At 51.3% G+C, this 17,963-nt stretch overlaps 1 protein-coding gene and 2 pseudogenes across 1 annotated transcript; all 3 read left to right on the top strand.

The window, feature by feature from the left end:
* The first annotated feature begins 182 nt into the window (after positions 1-182).
* On the top strand, positions 183-6,677 carry LOC134341903 (proline-rich protein 36-like; annotated as a pseudogene).
* A 720-nt stretch (positions 6,678-7,397) lies between these two features.
* On the top strand, positions 7,398-11,516 carry LOC134341905 (proline-rich protein 36-like; the record flags this gene model as incomplete). Its single annotated transcript, XM_063039836.1, is given in 7 exon segments — positions 7,398-7,502; positions 8,385-8,547; positions 8,706-9,164; positions 9,605-10,723; positions 10,726-11,318; positions 11,357-11,461; positions 11,463-11,516. Coding segments are annotated over 7 exon segments (2,598 nt in total), but the record flags the coding sequence as incomplete, so codon positions are not given.
* A 1,465-nt stretch (positions 11,517-12,981) lies between these two features.
* On the top strand, positions 12,982-17,358 carry LOC134341906 (uncharacterized; annotated as a pseudogene).
* The last annotated feature ends 605 nt before the right edge of the window (positions 17,359-17,963 follow it).

Raw genomic sequence — 17,963 nt, forward strand, 5'->3', positions numbered from 1 at the left:
TTTCACCAATCAGATCTCCCCTTCTCCAGCCCTGTCTCTCTTTCACCAATCAGATCTCCCCTTCTCCAGCCCTGTCTCTCTTTCACCAATCAGATCTCCCCTTCTCCAGCCCTGTCTCTCTTTCACCAATCAGATCTCCCCTTCTCCAGCCCTGTCTCTCTTTCACCAATCAGATCTCCCCTTCTCCAGCCGTGTCTCTCTTTCACCAATCAGATCTCCCCTTCTCCAGCCCTGTCTCTCTTTCACCAATCAGATCTCCCCTTCTCCAGCCTTGTCTCTCTTTCACCAATCAGATCTCCCCTTCTCCAGCCCTGTCTCTCTTTCACCAATCAGATCTCCCCTTCTCCAGCCCTGTACCTCTTTCACCAATCAGAACACCCCTTCTCCAATCAGATCCCCTGTTCTCCAGCCTTGTTCCTCTTTCACCAATCAGATCCCCCGTTCTCCAGCCCTGTCTTTCTTTCACCAATCAGATATCTCCTTCTCCAGTCTTGTTTCTGTTTCACCAACTTCTCCAGCCCTGTCTCTCTTTCACCAATCAGATCTCCCCTTCTCCAGCCCTGTCTCTCTTTCACCAATCAGATCTCCCCTTCTCCAGCCCTGTCTCTCTTTCACCAATCAGATCTCCCCTTCTCCAGCCCTGTCTCTCTTTCACCAATCAGATCTCCCCTTCTCCAGCCTTGTCTCTCTTTCACCAATCAGATCTCCCCTTCTCCAGCCCTGTCTCTCTTTCACCAATCAGATCTCCCCTTCTCCAGCCCTGTCTCTCTTTCACCAATCAGATCTCCCCTTCTCCAGCCCTGTCTCTCTTTCACCAATCAGATCCCCCCCTTCTCCCGTCCTTTACCTCGTTCTCCAATCAGATCCCCTGTTCTCCAGCCTTGTTCCTCTTTCACCAATCAGATCCCCCGTTCTCCAGCCCTGTCTTTCTTTCACCAATCAGATATCCCCTTCTCCAGTCTTGTTTCTCTTTCACCAATCAGATCCCCCGTTCTCCAGCCCTGTCTCTCTTTCACCAATCAGATCCCCCCTTCTCCAGCCCTGTCTCTCTTTCACCAATCAGATCTCCCCTTCTCCAGCCGTCTCTCTTTCACCAATCAGATCCCCCCTTCTCCAGCCGTGTCTCTCTTTCACCAATCAGATCTCCCCTTCTCCAGCCCTGTCTCTCTTTCACCAATCAGATCCCCCCTTCTCCAACCGTGTCTCTCTTTCACCAATCAGATGTCCCCTTCTCCAGCCGTGTCTCTCTTTCACCAATCAGATCTCCCCTTCTCCAGCCCTGTCTCTCTTTCACCAATCAGATCTCCCCTTCTCCAGCCCTGTCTCTCTTTCACCAATCAGATCTCCCCTTCTCCAGCCCTGTCTCTCTTTCACCAATCAGATCTTCCCTTCTCCAGCCCTGTCTCTCTTTCACCAATCAGATCTCCCCTTCTCCAGCCGTGTCTCTCTTTCACCAATCAGATCTCCCCTTCTCCAGCCCTGTCTCCCTTTCACCAATCAGATCTCCCCTTCTCCAGCCCTGTCTCTCTTTCACCAATCAGATCTCCCCTTCTCCAGCCCTGTCTCTCTTTCACCAATCAGATCCCCCCCTTCTCCCGTCCTTTACCTCGTTCACCAATGAGATCTCCCCTTCTCCAGCCCTGTCTCTCTTTCACCAATCACATCTCCCCTTCTCCAGCCCTGACTCTCTTTCACCAATCAGATCCCCCCCTTCTCCCGTCCTTTACCTCGTTCACCAATCAGATCTCCCCTTCTCCAGCCCTGTCTCTCTTTCACCAATCAGATCTCCCCTTCTCCAGCCCTGTCTCTCTTTCACCAATCAGATCTCCCCTTCTCCAGCCCTGTCTCTCTTTCACCAATCAGATCTCCCCTTCTCCAGCCCTGTCTCTCTTTCACCAATCAGATCTCCCCCTCTCCAGCCCTGTCTCTCTTTCACCAATCAGATCCCTCGTTCTCCATCCCTGTACCTCTTTCACCAATCAGAACACCCCGTCTCCAATCAGATCCCCTGTTCTCCAGCCTTGTTCCTCTTTCACCAATCAGATCCCCCGTTCTCCAGCCCTGTCTTTCTTTCACCAATCAGATCTCCCCTTCTCCAGTCTTGTTTCTCTTTCACCAATCAGATCTCCCCTTCTCCAGCCCTGTCTCTCTTTCACCAATCAGATCTCCCCTTCTCCAGCCCTGTCTCTCTTTCACCAATCAGATCTCCCCTTCTCCAGCCCTGTCTCTCTTTCACCAATCAGATCTCCCCTTCTCCAGCCCTGTCTCTCTTTCACCAATCAGAGCTCCCCTTCTCCGGCCTTGTCTTTCTTTCACCAATCAGATCTCCCCTTCTCCAGCCTTGTCTCTCTTTCACCAATCAGATCTCCCCTTCTCCAGCCCTGTCTCCCTTTCACAAATCAGATCTCCCCTTCTGCAGCCCTGTCTCTCTTTCACCAATCAGATCCTCCCTTCTCCAGTCCTGTCTCTCTTTCACCAATCAGATCTCCCCTTCTCCAGCCCTGTCTCTCTTTCACCAATCAGATCTCCCCTTCTCCAGCCTTGTCTCTCTTTCACCAATCAGATCTCCCCTTCTCCAGCCCTGTCTCCCTTTCACCAATCAGATCTCCCCTTCTCCAGCCCTGTCTCTCTTTCACCAATCAGATCTCCCCTTCTCCAGCCTTGTCTCTCTTTCACCAATCAGATCTCCCCTTCTCCAGCCCTGTCTCTCTTTCACCAATCAGATCTCCCCTTCTCCAGCCCTGTCTCTCTTTCACCAATCAGATCTCCCCTTCTCCAGCCCTGTCTCTCTTTCACCAATCAGATCTCCCCTTCTCCAGCCCTGTCTCTCTTTCACCAATCAGATCTCCCCTTCTCCAGCCCTGTCTCTCTTTCACCAATCAGATCTCCCCTTCTCCAGCCCTGTCTCTCTTTCACCAATCAGATCTCCCCTTCTCCAGCCCTGTCTCTCTTTCACCAATCAGATCTCCCCTTCTCCAGCCTTGTCTCTCTTTCACCAATCAGATCTCCCCTTCTCCAGCCGTGTCTCTCTTTCACCAATCAGATGTCCCCTTCTCCAGCCGTGTCTCTCTTTCACCAATCAGATCTCCCCTTCTACAGCCCTGTCTCTCTTTTACCAATCAGATCTCCCCTTCTCCAGCCGTGTCTCTCTTTCACCAATCAGATCTCCCCTTCTCCAGCCTTGTCTCTCTTTCACCAATCAGGATCTCCCCTTCTCCAGCCGTGTCTCTCTTTCACCAATCAGATCTCCCCTTCTCCAGCCTTGTCTCTCTTTCACCAATCAGATCTCCCCTTCTCCAGCCCTGTCTCTCTTTCACCAATCAGATCTCCCCTTCTCCAGCCCTGTACCTCTTTCACCAATCAGAACACCCCTTCTCCAATCAGATCCCCTGTTCTCCAGCCTTGTTCCTCTTTCACCAATCAGATCCCCTGTTCTCCAGCCCTGTCTTTCTTTCACCAATCAGATATCTCCTTCTCCAGTCTTGTTTCTGTTTCACCAACTTCTCCAGCCCTGTCTCTCTTTCACCAATCAGATCCCCCCTTCTCCAGCCCTGTCTCTCTTTCACCAATCAGATCTCCCCTTCTCCAGCCCTGTCTCTCTTTCACCAATCAGATCTCCCCTTCTCCAGCCTTGTCTCTCTTTCACCAATCAGATCTCCCCTTCTCCAGCCTTCTCTCTCTTTCACCAATCAGATCTCCCCTTCTCCAGCCCTGTCTCTCTTTCACCAATCAGATCTCCCCTTCTCCAGCCCTGTCTCTCTTTCACCAATCAGAACCCCCCTTCTCCCGTCCTTTACCTCGTTCACCAATCAGATCCCCTGTTCTCCAGCCTTGTTCCTCTTTCACCAATCAGATCCCCTGTTCTCCAGCCCTGTCTCTCTTTTACCAATCAGATCTCCCCTTCTCCAGCCGTGTCTCTCTTTCACCAATCAGATCTCCCCTTCTCCAGCCTTGTCTCTCTTTCACCAATCAGATCTCCCCTTCTCCAGCCCTGTCTCTCTTTCACCAATCAGATCTCCCCTTCTCCAGCCCTGTACCTCTTTCACCAATCAGAACACCCCTTCTCCAATCAGATCCCCTGTTCTCCAGCCTTGTTCCTCTTTCACCAATCAGATCCCCCCTTCTCCAGCCCTGTCTTTCTTTCACCAATCAGATATCTCCTTCTCCAGTCTTGTTTCTGTTTCACCAATCAGATCTCCCCTTCTCCAGCCCTGTCTCTCTTTCACCAATCAGATCTCCCCTTCTCCAGCCCTGTCTCTCTTTCACCAATCAGATCTCCCCTTCTCCAGCCCTGTCTCTCTTTCACCAATCAGATCTCCCCTTCTCCAGCCCTGTCTCTCTTTCACCAATCAGATCTCCCCTTCTCCAGCCTTGTCTCTCTTTCACCAATCAGATCTCCCCTTCTCCAGCCCTGTCTCTCTTTCACCAATCAGATCTCCCCTTCTCCAGCCCTGTCTCTCTTTCACCAATCAGATCTCCCCTTCTCCAGCCCTGTCTCTCTTTCACCAATCAGATCTCCCCTTCTCCAGCCCTGTCTCTCTTTCACCAATCAGATCTCCCCTTCTCCAGCCCTGTCTCTCTTTCACCAATCAGATCCCCCCCTTCTCCCGTCCTTTACCTCGTTCTCCAATCAGATCCCCTGTTCTCCAGCCTTGTTCCTCTTTCACCAATCAGATCCCCCGTTCTCCAGCCCTGTCTTTCTTTCACCAATCAGATCTCCCCTTCTCCAGTCTTGTTTCTCTTTCACCAATCAGATCTCCCCTTCTCCAGCCCTGTCTCTCTTTCACCAATCAGATCTCCCCTTCTCCAGCCTGTCTCTCTTTCACCAATCAGATCCCCCCTTCTCCAGCCGTGTCTCTCTTTCACCAATCAGATCTCCCCTTCTCCAGCCCTGTCTCTCTTTCACCAATCAGATCCCCCCTTCTCCAACCGTGTCTCTCTTTCACCAATCAGATGTCCCCTTCTCCAGCCGTGTCTCTCTTTCACCAATCAGATCTCCCCTTCTCCAGCCCTGTCTCTCTTTCACCAATCATATCTCCCCTTCTCCAGCCCTGTCTCTCTTTTACCAGTCAGATCTCCCCTTCTCCAGCCCTGTCTCTCTTTCACCAATCAGATCTTCCCTTCTCCAGCCCTGTCTCTCTTTCACCAATCAGATCTCCCCTTCTCCAGCCGTGTCTCTCTTTCACCAATCAGATCTCCCCTTCTACAGCCCTGTCTCCCTTTCACCAATCAGATCTCCCCTTCTCCAGCCCTGTCTCTCTTTCACCAATCAGATCTCCCCTTCTCCAGCCCTGTCTCTCTTTCACCAATCAGATCCCCCCCTTCTCCCGTCCTTTACCTCGTTCACCAATGAGATCTCCCCTTCTCCAGCCCTGTCTCTCTTTCACCAATCACATCTCCCCTTCTCCAGCCCTGACTCTCCTTCTCCAATCAGATCCCCCCCTTCTCCCGTCCTTTACCTCGTTCACCAATCAGATCTCCCCTTCTCCAGCTCTGTCTCTCTTTCACCAATCAGATCTCCCCTTCTCCAGCCCTGTCTCTCTTTCACCAATCAGATCTCCCCTTCTCCAGCCCTGTCTCTCTTTCACCAATCAGATCTCCCCCTCTCCAGCCCTGTCTCTCTTTCACCAATCAGATCCCTCGTTCTCCATCCCTGTACCTCTTTCACCAATCAGAACACCCCGTCTCCAATCAGATCCCCTGTTCTCCAGCCTTGTTCCTCTTTCACCAATCAGATCCCCCGTTCTCCAGCCCTGTCTTTCTTTCACCAATCAGATATCTCCTTCTCCAGTCTTGTTTCTCTTTCACCAACATCTCCAGCCCTGTCTCTCTTTCACCAATCAGATCTCCCCTTCTCCAGCCCTGTCTCTCTTTCACCAATCAGATCTCCCCTTCTCCAGCCCTGTCTCTCTTTCACCAATCAGATCTCCCCTTCTCCAGCCCTGTCTCTCTTTCACCAATCAGATCTCCCCTTCTCCAGCCCTGTCTCTCTTTCACCAATCAGATCTCCCCTTCTCCAGCCTTGTCTCTCTTTCACCAATCAGATCTCCCCTTCTCCAGCCCTGTCTCTCTTTCACCAATCAGATCTCCCCTTCTCCAGCCCTGTCTCTCTTTCACCAATCAGATCTCCCCTTCTCCAGCCCTGTCTCTCTTTCACCAATCAGATCTCCCCTTCTCCAGCCCTGTCTCTCTTTCACCAATCAGATCTCCCCTTCTCCAGCCTTGTCTCTCTTTCACCAATCAGATCTCCCCTTCTCCAGCCCTGTCTCCCTTTCACAAATCAGATCTCCCCTTCTGCAGCCCTGTCTCTCTTTCACCAATCAGATCTCCCCTTCTCCAGCCCTGTCTCTCTTTCACCAATCAGATCTCCCCTTCTCCAGCCCTGTCTCTCTTTCACCAATCAGATCTCCCCTTCTCCAGCCCTGTCTCTCTTTCACCAATCAGATCTCCCCTTCTCCAGCCCTGTCTCTCTTTCACCAATCAGATCTCCCCTTCTCCAGCCCTGTCTCTCTTTCACCAATCAGATCTCCCCTTCTCCAGCCCTGTCTCTCTTTCACCAATCAGATCTCCCCTTCTCCAGCCCTGTCTCTCTTTCACCAATCAGATCTCCCCTTCTCCAGCCCTGTCTCTCTTTCACCAATCAGATCTCCCCTTCTCCAGCCTTGTCTCTCTTTCACCAATCAGATCTCCCCTTCTCCAGCCGTGTCTCTCTTTCACCAATCAGATGTCCCCTTCTCCAGCCGTGTCTCTCTTTCACCAATCAGATCTCCCCTTCTCCAGCCCTGTCTCTCTTTTACCAATCAGATCTCCCCTTCTCCAGCCGTGTCTCTCTTTCACCAATCAGATCTCCCCTTCTCCAGCCTTGTCTCTCTTTCACCAATCAGGATCTCCCCTTCTCCAGCCGTGTCTCTCTTTCACCAATCAGATCTCCCCTTCTCCAGCCTTGTCTCTCTTTCACCAATCAGATCTCCCCTTCTCCAGCCCTGTCTCTCTTTCACCAATCAGATCTCCCCTTCTCCAGCCCTGTACCTCTTTCACCAATCAGAACACCCCTTCTCCAATCAGATCCCCTGTTCTCCAGCCTTGTTCCTCTTTCACCAATCAGATCCCCTGTTCTCCAGCCCTGTCTTTCTTTCACCAATCAGATATCTCCTTCTCCAGTCTTGTTTCTGTTTCACCAACTTCTCCAGCCCTGTCTCTCTTTCACCAATCAGATCCCCCCTTCTCCAGCCCTGTCTCTCTTTCACCAATCAGATCTCCCCTTCTCCAGCCCTGTCTCTCTTTCACCAATCAGATCTCCCCTTCTCCAGCCTTGTCTCTCTTTCACCAATCAGATCTCCCCTTCTCCAGCCTTCTCTCTCTTTCACCAATCAGATCTCCCCTTCTACAGCCCTGTCTCTCTTTCACCAGTCAGATCTCCCCTTCTCCAGCCCTGTCTCTCTTTCACCAATCAGATCCCCCCCTTCTCCCGTCCTTTACCTCGTTCTCCAATCAGATCCCCTGTTCTCCAGCCTTGTTCCTCTTTCACCAATCAGATCCCCCGTTCTCCAGCCCTGTCTCTCTTTCACCAATCAGATCCCCCCTTCTCCAGCCCTGTCTCTCTTTCACCAATCAGATCTCCCCTTCTCCAGCCTTGTCTCTCTTTCACCAATCAGATCTCCCCTTCTCCAGTCCTGTCTCTCTTTCACCAATCAGATCTCCCCTTCTCCAGCCCTGTACCTCTTTCACCAATCAGAACACCCCTTCTCCAATCAGATCCCCTGTTCTCCAGCCTTGTTCCTCTTTCACCAATCAGATCCCCCGTTCTCCAGCCCTGTCTTTCTTTCACCAATCAGATATCTCCTTCTCCAGTCTTGTTTCTGTTTCACCAACTTCTCCAGCACTGTCTCTCTTTCACCAATCAGATCTCCCCTTCTCCAGCCCTGTCTCTCTTTCACCAATCAGATCTCCCCTTCTCCAGCCCTGTCTCTCTTTCACCAATCAGATCTCCCCTTCTCCAGCCTTGTCTCTCTTTCACCAATCAGATCTCCCCTTCTCCAGCCTTGTCTCTCTTTCACCAATCAGATCTCCCCTTCTCCAGCCCTGTCTCTCTTTCACCAATCAGATCTCCCCTTCTCCAGCCCTGTCTCTCTTTCACCAATCAGATCTCCCCTTCTCCAGCCTTGTCTCTCTTTCACCAATCAGATCTCCCCTTCTCCAGCCCTGTCTCTCTTTCGCCAATCAGATCTCCCCTTCTCCAGCCCTGTCTCTCTTTCACCAATCAGATCCCCCCCTTCTCCCGTACTTTACCTCGTTCTCCAATCAGATCCGCTGTTCTCCAGCCTTTTCCTCTTTCACCAATCAGATCCCCCGTTCTCCAGCCCTGTCTTTCTTTCACCAATCAGATATCCCCTTCTCCAGTCTTGTTTCTCTTTCACCAATCAGATCCCCCCTTCTCCAGCCCTGTCTCTCTTTCACCAATCAGATCTCCCCTTCTCCAGCCCTGTCTCTCTTTCACCAATCAGATCCCCCCTTCTCCAGCCGTGTCTCTCTTTCACCAATCAGATCTCCCCTTCTCCAGCCCTGTCTCTCTTTCACCAATCAGATCCCCCCTCTCCAACCGTGTCTCTCTTTCACCAATCAGATGTCCCCTTCTCCAGCCGTGTCTCTCTTTCACCAATCAGATCTCCCCTTCTCCAGCCCTGTCTCTCTTTCACCAATCATATCTCCCCTTCTCCAGCCCTGTCTCTCTTTTACCAGTCAGATCTCCCCTTCTCCAGCCCTGTCTCTCTTTCACCAATCAGATCTTCCCTTCTCCAGCCCTGTCTCTCTTTCACCAATCAGATCTCCCCTTCTCCAGCCGTGTCTCTCTTTCACCAATCAGATCTCCCCTTCTCCAGCCCTGTCTCTCTTTCACCAATCAGATCTCCCCTTCTCCAGCCCTGTCTCTCTTTCACCAATCAGATCTCCCCTTCTCCAGCCCTGTCTCTCTTTCACCAATCAGAACCCCCCTTCTCCCGTCCTTTACCTCGTTCACCAATCAGATCTCCCCTTCTCCAGCCCTGTCTCTCTTTCACCAATCAGATCCCCCCCTTCTCCCGTCCTTTACCTCGTTCACCAATCAGATCTCCCCTTCTCCAGCCCTGTCTCTCTTTCACCAATCAGATCTCCCCTTCTCCAGCCCTGTCTCTCTTTCACCAATCAGATCTCCCCTTCTCCAGCCCTGTCTCTCTTTCACCAATCAGATCTCCCCCTCTCCAGCCCTGTCTCTCTTTCACCAATCAGATCCCTCGTTCTCCATCCCTGTACCTCTTTCACCAATCAGAACACCCCGTCTCCAATCAGATCCCCTGTTCTCCAGCCTTGTTCCTCTTTCACCAATCAGATCCCCCGTTCTCCAGCCCTGTCTTTCTTTCACCAATCAGATCTCCCCTTCTCCAGCCGTGTCTCTCTTTCACCAATCAGATCTCCCCTTCTCCAGCCCTGTCTCTCTTTCACCAATCAGATCTCCCCTTCTCCAGCCCTGTCTCTCTTTCACCAATCAGATCTCCCCTTCTCCAGCCCTGTCTCTCTTTCACCAATCAGATCTCCCCTTCTCCAGCCCTGTCTCTCTTTCACCAATCAGATCTCCCCTTCTCCAGCCCTGTCTCTCTTTCACCAATCAGATCTCCCCTTCTCCAGCCCTGTCTCTCTTTCACCAATCAGATCTCCCCTTCTCCAGCCCTGTCTCTCTTTCACCAATCAGATCTCCCCTTCTCCAGCCCTGTCTCTCTTTCACCAATCAGATCTCCCCTTCTCCAGCCTTGTCTCTCTTTCACCAATCAGATCTCCCCTTCTCCAGCCTTGTCTCTCTTTCACCAATCAGATCTCCCCTTCTCCAGCCCTGTCTCCCTTTCACCAATCAGATCTCCCCTTCTCCAGCCCTGTCTCTCTTTCACCAATCAGATCTCCCCTTCTCCAGCCCTGTCTCTCTTTCACCAATCAGATCTCCCCTTCTCCAGCCCTGTCTCTCTTTCACCAATCAGATCTCCCCTTCTCCAGCCTTGTCTCTCTTTCACCAATCAGATCTCCCCTTCTCCAGCCCTGTCTCTCTTTCACCAATCAGATCTCCCCTTCTCCAGCCCTGTCTCTCTTTCACCAATCAGATCTCCCCTTCTCCAGCCCTGTCTCTCTTTCACCAATCAGATCTCCCCTTCTCCAGCCCTGTCTCTCTTTCACCAATCAGATCTCCCCTTCTCCAGCCCTGTCTCTCTTTCACCAATCAGATCTCCCCTTCTCCAGCCCTGTCTCTCTTTCACCAATCAGATCTCCCCTTCTCCAGCCCTGTCTCTCTTTCACCAATCAGATCTCCCCTTCTCCAGCCCTGTCTCTCTTTCACCAATCAGATCTCCCCTTCTCCAGCCCTGTCTCTCTTTCACCAATCAGATCTCCCCTTCTCCAGCCCTGTCTCTCTTTCACCAATCAGATCTCCCCTTCTCCAGCCCTGTCTCTCTTTCACCAATCAGATCTCCCCTTCTCCAGCCCTGTCTCTCTTTCACAATCAGATCTCCCCTTCTCCAGCCCTGTCTCTCTTTCACCAATCAGATCTCCCCTTCTCCAGCCCTGTCTCTCTTTCACCAATCAGATCTCCCCTTCTCCAGCCCTGTCTCTCTTTCACCAATCAGATCTCCCCTTCTCCAGCCCTGTCTCTCTTTCACCAATCAGATCTCCCCTTCTCCAGCCCTGTCTCTCTTTCACCAATCAGATCTCCCCTTCTCCAGCCCTGTCTCTCTTTCACCAATCAGATCTCCCCTTCTCCAGCCCTGTCTCTCTTTCACCAATCAGATCTCCCCTTCTCCAGCCCTGTCTCTCTTTCACCAATCAGATCTCCCCTTCTCCAGCCTTGTCTCTCTTTCACCAATCAGATCTCCCCTTCTCCAGCCTTGTCTCTCTTTCACCAATCAGATCTCCCCTTCTCCAGCCCTGTCTCTCTTTCACCAATCAGATCTCCCCTTCTCCAGCCCTGTCTCTCTTTCACCAATCAGATCTCCCCTTCTCCAGCCCTGTCTCTCTTTCACCAATCAGATCTCCCCTTCTCCAGCCCTGTCTCTCTTTCACCAATCAGATCTCCCCTTCTCCAGCCTTGTCTCTCTTTCACCAATCAGATCTCCCCTTCTCCAGCCCTGTCTCTCTTTCACCAATCAGATCTCCCCTTCTCCAGCCCTGTCTCTCTTTCACCAATCAGATCTCCCCTTCTCCAGCCCTGTCTCTCTTTCACCAATCAGATCTCCCCTTCTCCAGCCCTGTCTCTCTTTCACCAATCAGATCTCCCCTTCTCCAGCCCTGTCTCTCTTTCACCAATCAGATCTCCCCTTCTCCAGCCCTGTCTCTCTTTCACCAATCAGATCTCCCCTTCTCCAGCCCTGTCTCTCTTTCACCAATCAGATCTCCCCTTCTCCAGCCCTGTCTCTCTTTCACCAATCAGATCTCCCCTTCTCCAGCCCTGTCTCTCTTTCACCAATCAGATCTCCCCTTCTCCAGCCCTGTCTCTCTTTCACCAATCAGATCTCCCCTTCTCCAGCCCTGTCTCTCTTTCAACAATCAGATCTCCCCTTCTCCAGCCCTGTCTCTCTTTCACCATACTTCACTAATGTATCTGACTCAGGCAGTGTATTCCACGCACCGACCACTCTCTGAGTGAAAAACCTTCCTCTAATATCCCCCTTGAACTTCCCACCCCTTACCTTAAAGCCATGTCCTCTTGTACTGAGCAGTGGTGCCCTGGGGAAGAGGCGCTGGCTATCCACTCTATCTATTCCTCTTATTATCTTGTACACCTCTATCATGTCTCCTCTCATCCTCCTTCTCTCCAAAGAGTAAAGTCCTAGCTCCCTTAATCTCTGATCATAATGCATACTCTCTATACCAGGCAGCATCCTGGTAAATCTCCTCTGTACCCTTTCCAATGCTTCCACATCCTTCCTATAGTGAGGCGACCAGAACTGGACACAGTACTCCAAGTGTGGCCTAACCAGAGTTTTATAGAGCTACATCATTACATCGCGATACTTAAACTCTATCCCTCGACTTATGAAAGCTAACACCCCATAAGCTTTCTTAACTACCCTATCCACCTGTGAGGCAACTTTCAGGGATCTGTGGACATGTACCCCCAGATCCCTCTGCTCCTCCACACTACCAAGTATCCTGCCATTTACTTTGTACTCTGCCTTGGAGTTCGTCCTTCCAAAGTGTACCACCTCACACTTCTCCGGGTTGAACTCCATCTGCCACTTCTCAGCCCACTTCTGCATCCGATCAATGTCTCTCTGCAATCTTCGACAATCCTCTACACTATCTACAACACCACCAACCTTTGTGTCGACCATGTAACCTACTCTAGAAGCTGCCTAGAATTTCCCTACCGCACAGCCCTCTATTTTTCTAAGCTCCATGTACCTATCTAAGAGGCTCTTAAAAGACCCTATCGTATCCACCTCCACCGCTGGCAGCCCATTCCACGCACTCACCACTCCCTGCGTGAAAAACTTACCCCTGACATCTCCTCTGTACCTACTCCCCAGCACCTTAAACCTGTGCCCTCTCGTGCTAGCCATTTCAGCCCTGGGGATAAAGCCTCTGACTACCCACACGATCAATGCCTCTCATCATCTTATACACCTCTATCAGGTCACCTCTCATCCTCTGTCGCTCCAAGGAGAAAAGGCCGAGTTCACTCAACCTATTCTCATAAGGCATGCTCCCCAATCCAGGCAACATCCTTGTAAATCTCCTCTGCACCCTCTCTATGGTTTCCACGTCCTTCCTGTAGTGAGGCGACCAGAAGTGAGCACAGTACTCCAAGTGGGGTCTGACCAGGGTCCGATATAGCTGCAACATTACCTCTCAGCTCTTGAACTCAATCCCACGGTTCATGAAGGCCAATGCACCGTATGCCTTCTTAACCACAGAGCCAACCTGCGTAGAATTACCTCTCAGTTCCTGAACTCAATCCCACGGTTGATGTATGCCTCCTTAACTACAATCACCAATCAGATCCCCCCATTCTCCAGCCCTGTACCTCGTTCACCAATCAGAACACCCCTTCTCCAATCAGATCCCCTGTTCTCCAGCCTTGTTCCTCTTTCACCAATCAGACCCCCGGTTCTCCAGCCCTGTCTTTCTTTCACCAATCAGATATCCCCTTCTCCAGTCTTGTTTCTCTTTCACCAATCAGATTCCTCCTTCTCCAGCCCTGTCTTTCTTTCACCAATCAGATATCTCCTTCTCCAGCCCTGTCTTTCTTTCACCAATCAGATATCTCCTTCTCCAGTCTTGTTTCTCTTTCACCAATCAGATTCCTCCTTCTCCAGCCCTGTCTTTCTTTCACCAATCAGATATCTCCTTCTCCAGCCCTGTCTTTCTTTCACCAATCAGATATCTCCTTCTCCAGTCTTGTTTCTCTTTCACCAATCAGATTCCTCCTTCTCCAGCCCTGTCTTTCTTTCACCAATCAGATATCTCCTTCTCCAGCCCTGTCTTTCTTTCACCAATCAGATATCTCCTTCTCCAGTCTTGTTTCTCTTTCACCAATCAGATTCCTCCTTCTCCAGCCCTGTCTTTCTTTCACCAATCAGCTATCTCCTTCTCCAGCCCTGTCTTTCTTTCACCAATCAGATATCTCCTTCTCCAGTCTTGTTTCTCTTTCACCAATCAGATTCCTCCTCCTCCAGCCCTGTCTTTCTTTCACCAATCAGCTATCTCCTTCTCCAGCCCTGTCTTTCTTTCACCAATCAGATATCTCCTTCTCCAGTCTTGTTTCTCTTTCACCAATCAGATTCCTCCTCCTCCAGCCCTGTCTTTCTTTCACCAATCAGATATCTCCTTCTCCAGTCTTGTTTCTCTTTCACCAATCAGATCCCCCCTTCTCCAGCCTCGTCTCTCTCCTTCACCAATCAGCTTCCCAGCTCTTTGCTTTCATCCCTCCCCCCTCCCGACTATCCACACGATCAATGCCTCTCATCATCTTATACACCTCTTATCAGGTCACCTCTCATCCTCCGTCACTGCAAGGAGAAAAGGCCAAGTTCACTCAACCGATTCTCATAAGGCATGCTCCCTGATCCAGGCAATCCTAGCAAACTCCTCTGCACCCTCTCTATGGTTTCCACATCCTTCCTGTAGTGAGGCGACCAGAACTGAGCAGAGTACTCCAAGTGGGGTCTGGCCAGGGTCCGATATAGCTGCAACATTACCTCTCGGCTCTTGAAGTCAATCCCACGGTTCATGAAGGCCAACACACTGTATGTGTCCTTAACTACAATCATGATGAGGCCACATCTGGAGTACTGTGTACAGTTCTGGTTTCCCTACTGTAGGAAGGACCTCGAGGCTTCGGAGAGAGGGGGCGGGGGCAGAAGAGGTTCCCCGGGATGCTGCCCGGTTTGGAGGGCCTGTGCGCTCTCGCCAGAGGCTGGATAAATTTGGGTTGTTTACTCTGGAGTGAGGGGAGATCTGAGAGAGGTTTAGAAGATCATGAGAGAAACAGATATAGTCGACAGGGGAGTACCTGTTACCCAGGTTTGAAATGCCTAATCCCAGAGGGGCAGGCATTGAAGGGGAGAGGGGGTAGGTGTGAGGAGTAAGTTTTTTGCTCAGAGAGTTATGGGTGCCTGGAATGCTTGGCCTGGGATGGTGGTGGAGGCAAATACATTTGAGGCTCTTTTTTTCAATATTCTTTTTATTTTATTTTTAAAAAAAACACATCTGTTTTTCATGCGGATAATGAAGTAGGTTTTCAAAGTTTGCAGAGAGATTTCGGCCGGTTAGAAGAGGGGGCTGAAAGATGGCAGATGGTGTTTAATGCTGATGAATGTGAGGTGCTACATTTTGGTAGGACTAATCAAAATAGGACATACATGGTAAATGGTAGGGCATTGAAGAATGCAGTAGAACAGAGGGATCTAGGAATAATGGTGCATAGTTCCCTGAAGGTGGAATCTCATGTGGATAGGGTGGTGAAGAAAGCTTTTGGTATGCTGGCCTTTATTAATCAGAGCATTGAGTATCGGAGTTGGGATGTAATGTTGAAATTGTACAAGGCATTGGTAAGGCCAAATTTGGAGTATTGTGTACAATACTGGTCACCGAATTATAGGAAAGATGTTAATAAAATTGAGACAGTACAGAGGAGATTTACTAAAATGTTGCCTGGGTTTCATCTCCTAGGTTACAGAGAAAGGTTGAACAAGTTGGGTCTTTATTCTTTGGAGCGTAGAAGGTTGAGGGGGGGACTTGATAGAGGTGTTTAAAATGATGAGGGGGATAGATAGAGTTGACGTGGGAAGGCTTTTTCCATTGAGAGTGGGGGAGATTCAAACAAGAGGACATGAGTTGAGAGTTAAAGGGCAAAAGTTTAGGAGTAACACGAGGGGGAACTTCTTTACTCAGAGAGTGGTGGCTGTGTGGAACGAGAAGTGGTTGGGGCAGGTTCAAGTTAAATTGGACAGCTATATGGACAGGAAGGGAATGGAGGGTTATGGGGTGAGTGCGGGTGGGTGGGACTAGGTGAGGGGTAAGAGTTCGGCACGGACTAGAAGGGCCGAGATGGCCTGTTTCTGTGCTGTAATTGTTATATGGTTATATCTACAAAAATCACGACCTTACCAAAATCTAATTAAATACCGAGCAGCAAAAGGGATAAAAATATAAAGGCAGGCCAGGCAGCATCTCTAGGAAGAGGTACAGTCGACGTTTCAGGCCGAGACCCTTCGTCAGGACTCACTGAAGGAAGAGTTAGTAAGAGATTTGAAAGTGGGAGGGGGAGATCCAAAATGATGGGAGAAGACAGGAGGGGGAGGGATGGAGCCAAGAGCTGGACAGGTGATTGGCAAAAGGGATATGAGAAGATCATGGGACAGGAGGCCCGGGGAGAAGGACAAGGGGGAAGAGGGGAAAATTCAGAGGATGGGCAAGGGGTATAGTCAGAGGGACAGAGGGAGAGAAAGGAGAGAGAGAGAAATAATGTGTGTGTATAAATAAGTAACGGATGGGGTACGAGGGGGAGGTGGGGCATTAGCGGAAGTTACAGAAGTCAAACATTGACTTCCGCTAATGGCCCACCTCCCCCCTCGTACCCCATCTGTTATTTATATACCTCCAACCTGATGGCATGAACAGGATCGGAATAACATCTCTCTGTGTCTCTCTCTCCCCGTCTCTCCCGCACCCCACCCCATCTTCCCTCCCCCCCCCGCCGTCCCTCGTAGTTACGAACCTCGGTGACTGTGAACGCGCTCAGCGCTCTGCTGGGGGCGGCTGGCGCCGTGATTCACACCGTCGACATCGTGGGGTTCCCGGCCTGCCGCGGGGACGAGATCCCCTGTCCCAGCGACGATTCGATTGAGGTCAGTCCCCGTCCCCCTCACGTACAGGGGGGACCTCGGCGTACGAGAGTAGGACATGCACCGTGAACGGAGGGGAGCGTCGAGGGACAGGGGGACCTCAGTGTACGAGGGTGGGACACGCACCGTGAACGGTGGGGAGTGTCGAGGGACAGGGGGACCTCAGTGTACGAGGGTGGGACACGCACCGTGAATGGTGGGGAGGGACGGGGGGACCTGGGCGTACGAGGGTAGGACACACACCGTGAACTGTGGGGAGTGTCGAGGGACGGGGGGACCTCGGGGTACGAGGGTGGGACACGCACCGTGAACGGTGGGGAGTGTCGAGGGATGGGGGGACCTCGGCGTACGAGGGTGGGACACGCACCGTGAATGGAGGGGAGTGTCGAGGGACAGGGGACTCGGGGTACGAGGGTCGGACACACACCGTGAACGGAGGGGAATGTCGAGGGACGGGGGACTCGGGGTACGAGGGTGGGACACGCAACCGTGAACGGAGGGGAGTGTCGAGGGATAGGGAACTCTGGCGTACGAGGGTGGGACACGCACCATGAACGGAGGGGAGTGTCGAGGGACAGGGGACTCTGGCGTACGAGGGTGGGACACACACCATGAACGGAGGGGAGTGTCGAGGGACGGGACGAGGGTGGGACACACACCGTGAACGGTGGGGAGTGTCGAGGGACGGGGGGACCTCGGCGTACGAGGGTAGGACACGCACCGTGAACGGTGGGGAGTGTCGAGGGATGGGGGGACCTCGGCGTACGAGGGTGGGACACGCACCTCAGGCAGAGGGGAGGTTTGCGGTCCGCACCACTGCCTGATTCGCACCACTCTGTCCCGCACACAGGTAATGAGTTACTACACGTTCATTACACTCCTGGTCTTCACCCTACTGGAACTCACCGTCTCCATCGTCACGTCTGCCTTCATCTGCAAGGTGCTGAGATGCAGCGCCCCCTACAGCAACGGGATCTTCCTGGTGCTGGGGGTGTAGGGGTCTTCATAGATCAAAGTATTGAGCACAGAAGTTGGGATGTTATGTTGGAGTTGTATATGACATTGGTGAGGCCTAATTTGGAGTATTGTGTGCAGTTTTGTCACCTACCAACAGGAAAGTTCAGGCTAAACAAGCAGAGAGAACATTTACAAGCATGTGGCTGGGACTGGAGGATCTGAGTTATAAGGAAAGATTGACTAGCTTGCAACTTTATTCCTTGGAAAGTAGAAGATTGAGGAGAGATTTGATAGACGTATACAGAATTATGAGGGGTATAAATAGGGTAAATGCAGGCAGATTTTTTTCCACTGAAGATGGGTGGGACTACAAATAGAGGCCATGGGTTAAGGGTGAAAGGTGAAAAGGCTAAGGGGAACAAGAGGAGAAACTCTCTCACTCAGAGGGTTGTGAGAGTATGGAACGAACTGCCAGCACAATTTGGATAGATACATGGATGGGATGGGTATGAAGAGCTATGGAGGTGCAGGTCGAGGAGAGTAGGCAGGTTAAATGGTTCGGCATGAACTAGATGGGCCAAAAGGTCTGTCTCTGTGCTGCACTTTGATTCAATGACTCTAATATTTCTAAGCAACAGAATTTAA

Source organism: Mobula hypostoma, unplaced genomic scaffold, assembly GCF_963921235.1.
Source record: "Mobula hypostoma unplaced genomic scaffold, sMobHyp1.1 scaffold_104, whole genome shotgun sequence".
In the NCBI taxonomy this organism is placed as follows: Eukaryota; Metazoa; Chordata; class Chondrichthyes; order Myliobatiformes; family Myliobatidae; genus Mobula; species Mobula hypostoma.